At 31.6% G+C, this 6,509-nt stretch overlaps 1 protein-coding gene across 1 annotated transcript; it reads right to left on the bottom strand.

Moving 5' to 3' along the window:
* Window positions 1–38: 38 nt before the first annotated feature.
* LOC113509703 (iron-sulfur cluster assembly scaffold protein IscU) lies at window positions 39–1,894 on the bottom strand. Its single transcript, XM_026893102.3, has 3 exons — window positions 1,697–1,894; window positions 567–870; window positions 39–365 (listed from the first exon to the last, which is right to left on the bottom strand). The coding sequence occupies exons 1-3, from the start codon at window positions 1,784–1,786 to the stop codon at window positions 289–291; spliced, it is 471 nt and encodes a 156-aa protein (XP_026748903.1). The 5' UTR covers window positions 1,787–1,894; the 3' UTR covers window positions 39–288.
* Between the last annotated feature and the right edge of the window lie 4,615 nt (window positions 1,895–6,509).

Genomic DNA, 6,509 nt, shown 5'->3' with positions numbered 1-6,509 from the left:
TTAAAAAGACTTACTAATATAGCAAAAAAAAGACAAGGTCAATTATAATTTATTTAATCAAATAATATAACCTATACATATATTTATGTGCATATACTACAATGAAATTTGTTTCAAACCGCCTAATAAGTATAATAATATATAGAAACGTTAAATTTATGCTTCTATGCTTTAAAAATTAATGCGAGGATATTTTAATGCCTCCTACTAAGCTAAACCTATAGTTTTATCCTTCTCATGAAGCTAACAATTACAGATCTGTTCCATTATTCAATCTCATTATCTTATTTATTCTTTTTTCTCTGCATTCTGATTCTTGATCCTATAGTCCGAAAGTGCAGCTTTGATAGCATCTTCAGCAAGCACTGTAACAAAAACAATATTAGAGTAATAGTCTATACATAACATTAAAAGTACTACTTCTTTCTACATACTGTATTATACTAAATAAATAGTAATACTATATTTCACTATGTTGACAGTATAACTTTTTCACTATTTCTTTTTAAATATGTATAAGGTATTCTTTTTAAAGATATATTAAATATTATATAAATAATACTTACTAGAACAATGCAGTTTAACAGGTGGCAAAGACAATTCCTTTGCTATATCTGTGTTCTTCAACTTCAAAGCTTCATCGACTGTCTTGCCTTTCACCCATTCAGTGGCGAGAGAACTGGATGCAATGGCTGAGCCACATCCAAATGTCTTGAATTTTGCATCAATAATCTTTCCATTTTCATCAACCTTAATTTGAAGCTTCATGACATCTCCACATGCAGGAGCCCCAACAAGCCCAGTGCCAACATTCTTGTCCTTCTTGTCTAATGATCCAACATTGCGAGGATTTTCATAATGGTCGATTACCTGAATTATATTTATGTATTAATTAGGTGACACCGCAAATGTTATTTTGCCTCCCTACTGCTATCCACTTGGTCCATTTTTTTATTGAAATAAAAACTATTTTATCTCTCAAGATGATGCAAACAATAGTACACATTTAAATTTTTTATTGAAATCTGTTAAGCAGCTTCAAAGATTGATATGAATAATAATCATGATATCGTCATAGTCGTAGAATACTGACGGATCTGCCGAATATTACATATATAGATCCGTCAATATTCTACGACTATGGCGATATGGGGATTTTATTTCTGTGCCTACATATTTTCAGTATATGAGGCAGTCTCCTGTTATTATTTCAACCGACTTCAAGAATAAGGAAGTTTTCAATTTGACCTCATAATTCCAACAGTTGTAAACGGATTTGGAAAATTCTTTTTTTTTTTTTAAAGATATGCTATACACAGATTTGTCCTATAGAAATTTTATCAAAAATAATTGGTTTTACCACAATTGAAGTTTTTTTTTTTTTTATGGAACACAATTTAATTCTTAAACCATTTTTAATTGATTTGCGATTGAAAATTAAAACTAGATTTTGTTTAATGAATTAAAAATAGCATTAAATTATACTTAATCAAGTACTTGTGAAATACTTGTACATAAGTATTATTTATAATACTAAGTATTGTTTATTAGGCCATAAAAAAATTCCTACAAATAATAACTGTGATAAAATTATTATTATATGCAATCACGCGTGGCCTTACTAGTCAATACTTTTTGGTTGCTATAAAAATCAATAAATTTCAGAATTCAAAATAAGACAGGAAATACAACTTACATTTGCATGATACGATGCTTTTGGAACTACATTGCTGTTTAAATTTTTCAAACTCACACATCTGCGCAAATTCGGAACCAAAAATGCCATTTTATATTTTATTAATTACAGAAGGAAGAAAAATAACGCAATACGTAATCTAAATAATAATGCAATAGGCATGTGAACCTGAGAACGATTAATTGTAAAAGGTCAATTTATTCGACTAAATATATCGATTATTTTTCGATATAAAGCCTTGAATCTAACCAGTGAATACATTTATTTTTCTGTATTGATAATAGCCATAAAATTATTTAGAGTTACTTGAATGTACCTAAATACATGTAAATTTATAACCAATAAATTCGTAAAATTATAAAAACATTATATAGTTGTTATTAAAGTGGAGAACGGAAAGCGATATTAAATATTAAAATACGTATAATAAGCAGAATAAAATGTTACAATCAACAAGATGCTTAGCAACGAACATTGTCATCGATAGACACAGATAATTAGGTCGTATATCTACATCTCATACTCCTAACATCCCGTCTACTTTTTATAGTTGCTTGCTACTCATTCCAATGCGTGAGGACAGTTCTTCTAATCTTGGTCTGTAGAGTGGCTTCGTGAACATATCGGCTAATTGATGTTCCGATGAGACATGCTTCACTAATAGATGCCCGTCCTTTACACATTCCCTGACATAAAAATGCTTGCGCTTGTTATGCTTTGTCCTTTTATGATATTCATATGCAGGGTTGTGAGCTAATTTTATTGCAGATTCATTGTCCACATAGAGAACTGGTTGCTTGTCTAGCTCCGTTAATTCAGATAGTAACTCTTTTAGCCAAATAATTTCCTGTGTTGCTTCACTAGCAGCTATAAGTTCAGCCTCTGTCGAAGATAAGGCTACTATTCCTTGTTTTTGACTTTTCCAACTTATAGCGCCTGAGTAAAGGCATATTATTCCTGTGGTAGAGTGACAAGTTTCTTGATCACGAGAGAAATCTGCATCACTGTAACAATTTAAATTTCCTGTGATATCAGTCTTAAATATTAGCCCCTTATCTACTGATCCTTTCAGGTAGCGAAGTATTCTTTTTACTCCAATAACATCCCGTTTCGTTGGTTTTTCTAAATTTCTGGAGGCAACACTCACTGCGTAACTGATATCTGGTCTTGTCCCTACCATTAAATATGACAGTGCTCCAACTGCCTGGCGATAAGGAAATTCGCTTTCATCTAGAGATGTATCTTGACTGTTTTCTTTTATTATTGGTGTTAAAGCCGGTTTGCAGTCAGACATGCGAAATTTTTCTAGTAATTTCTTTGTATAGGCTTTCTGACTTAATGTTATATATCCATCATTAGATCTTTCTAGTTCGAGTCCTAGAAAGTAACTTGCAGGCTTTGTCGTAATCTTAAAGCGTTTTTGTAACTCTTCAAGAAATTTCTTTCCTTCTTTCTCTGATGTTGACGCTACCAATCCATCATCAACATATAATCCAATAATCACTTTAGATAGTCCATTCTTTCTGATGTATAGACAAGGATCAGACTGACTCTGTATGAATTTAGAATTTATTAAAAACTCATGTATACATGTATTCCAGCAACGTGGAGCCTGTTTAAGTCCATATAGGCTTCTTTTCAAACGGCAGACCCTATTTGTACCATCGTTATAACCTTCAGGTTGTTTTATAAATATTTTTTCTTCAACTGATCCATTGAGGAATGCTGTGGATACGTCGAATTGACAAAGAGATAAATTTTCTTTTGCAGCTACTCCTAGCATTGCTCTAATTGTACTCAAGCGGACAACTGGGCTGAATGTCTTATCATAATCCACACCAGGTTTTTGTGAAAAACCTTTTACAACTAACCTAGCTTTATATCGATCAATACTTCCATCAGGATTCGTTTTTATTTTATAAATCCATTTACTAGAAAGAGCTTTCCTACCTTTAGGTAGCTCCACGAGATCCCAGGTTTGGTTCTCTTCTAGAGAAGTCATTTCACTCAGCATCGCTTCAAGCCATTTCTTTTTATCTTTACTTTTCATTGCTTCATTGTACGTTTCAGGTTCTTTTTGTGAGTTCATTACGTCTTCTGAAGCAGTCATCACAAAGTCGTCAAATCTTGTAGGCGCTCGTAAATAATTACGATTTCGAAGTGACCGTTTAACTTCTGTTTGAACTTCTTCATGTGTCTCTTCGTCATTTGTTTCAGCTTGGCTTTCCGAAGGTCTCGTTTCTTCTACCAACTCGATATTTCCTTCATCATCTGTCTCAAAATCATTGTTAATCGATTCATATTCGCTTTCAGTTTCATTTGGGTCAATGTTCTCTTCATTGATTATAGTTTGTTTTTTATCTCTCTCTTCTAGTTTTTCAATATTATCAAAGAGCAGATCTACATAACCAGTTGTACTTGATTTATTTGCTGATTTATTTGAATTAAAGTTTTCTTTATAGAAAAATTTATCAACAAATTTCACATCTTTTGAAATCATAATTTTACCTTTTGTAGGTACCCAAATTTTAAAAGCTTTTGATCGTTCAGAATATCCTGCAAACATGCCAGGAATTGCTTTTGTTTCAAATTTGTTTCTGTTTTGTTTATTTTTGAGAAGCATGTACGCTTTTATTCCGAATACATTAAAATGATTTAAAGACGGTTTTCTTCCGACCCATTTTTCAAACGGTGTCAAGTTGTCAATACTTTTATTTATACTTCTATTCGAAATGTAGTTTGCTGTACATATAGCTTCACCCCATAGAGTCATCGGTGCTCCAGATTCTATCATTAAACATCTAGCTTTTTCTAAAAGGGTTCTATTCTTTCTTTCAGCTATACCATTTTGGTGAGGAGTGTATGGAGCTGTTAATCGTCTTGTTATACCGTTTTTCTTTAAAAACATTTCAAATTCATTATTACAGTACTCTAAGCCATTGTCTGACTGAAGACATTTTATTTTATTGCCAGTATAATTTTCCATCTCAGATTTAAATTCCATAAATTTCTCTAATACTTCACTTTTCTTTTTGATACAATATACACGACTATACCGAGTAAGATCATCGATGAAAGTAACAAAGTATTTGTTACCTGCATAAGTTTCAGACTTCATCGGTCCACAAACGTCAGTATGTATGATTTCTAATCGTTGTGTAGTACGAGGAACAGTATTAGCTTTAGATGGTAGTCTTTTTATTTTGGCTTGAATACAAATTTCACAATCTCCAAGTTTCTCGTTTAAACCAAATTCTAAACCTTTTAGGCTTTTATTTCTTAAAGCAAACTTCATGTCATTTTCATTCATATGACCAAGTTTCCTGTGCCAGTGATGAATTTTGCTTTGATCTGTATAATAACATGTTTGAGATTTATTTAGTTTGGCATCAACGTAGTATAAACCATCGGCTTTTCTATGTGCTTTCAAAATCACACCTTCATCTTTGTGAGTAACTACTGCCTTATTTTTTGTAAAGAGTACAGTACACCCATTTTCGGTAATCTTACCAACAGATAACAGATTCAATGACAAATCTGGTACATATAATGTGTCACATAATTTAATTTCTCCTTTCTTTCCAGGTTTATTTAACTGTAAACATACTAAACCTTGTCCTTTTATTTCAGCAGCACCATCGTTAGACGCTAATTTTAACGTTTTGCAAGTGTTTTCTAAATTTTGAAATATATTTCTTTCATAAGACATATGTGAAGTGCATCCGCTATCTAAGATCCATTCTTTTTTGTTTTCTTCCTTAGATACATATAGACAAATCGCAATATTATTTTTATTTACGTCTTTGCTATCATGACTTGATTTTATATTCGTCTTATTTTTGTAGTATGATGACTTCTTTCTACAGTTTTTAGTATTATGTCCTTTTTTCTTACATATCTTGCAAAAAGCATAATAAACTTCTTCATTACTTGTGCTTGCATCTACAGAGGATAAATGTTTTCTCGCTTCCGATTCTTCAATAATTTTGATCTTTAGATCCTCAGGATTAGGTAACGTGTCTCTCGACTCTATCGCTACTCTAAAATTTTCATAATCTGGTGGCAAGGTGTATAGCATCATAACTGAAAGTAGATCGTCATGAATACTTATATCCATTTGATTTAACTTTTCAACTATATCCATAAACTTGTTTAAATGTTCACGTATATCATCGTTATTTTGTAATCTACTCAGAATTAGTTGTTTTAATAGACTCGCTTTTCTTGCCGGACCTTTGCTCGAATATATATCATTGAGCTTTTGCCACATTTCATGTGCAGTTTCACATTTTTTTATTAGTTTAATTTCTGCTGCAGACATCAATAGAATGAGTTCTGACTGCGCTAGCAAGTCTTCTTCTTTAATTTTAGGATCCTCATATTCTATGTCTGGAGTTACTACGTATTTCCATAGCTTTTGTTTAACAAGGACTGCTTTTGCTTGTAAGGCCCAAGTATCATAGTTATCTTTATTTAATTGTTCTATTTTTCCATAGGAGGCCATTTTATATCGTTATTATTTGCTCTGCTACCATATTAAAGTGGAGAACGGAAAGCGATATTAAATATTAAAATACGTATAATAAGCAGAATAAAATGTTACAATCAACAAGATGCTTAGCAACGAACATTGTCATCGATAGACACAGATAATTAGGTCGTATATCTACATCTCATACTCCTAACAGTTGTAAAAAGATTAAGAAAAGTTATAAAATATCGATTATGTAAATTTGAAAATTTATATTAAAATTACAAAATCGAAAAATAATTGAGAACATTTAGGCCCTGGTTTTTTCTTATTTGATTTATT

Source organism: Galleria mellonella, unplaced genomic scaffold (assembly GCF_026898425.1).
Source record: "Galleria mellonella isolate WM207_F2 unplaced genomic scaffold, CSIRO_AGI_GalMel_v1 utg57, whole genome shotgun sequence".
Lineage (NCBI taxonomy): Eukaryota > Metazoa > Arthropoda > Insecta > Lepidoptera > Pyralidae > Galleria > Galleria mellonella.
The sequence above is the reverse complement of the archived record's forward strand: the minus strand, read 5'-3'. Positions and strand labels throughout refer to the sequence as shown.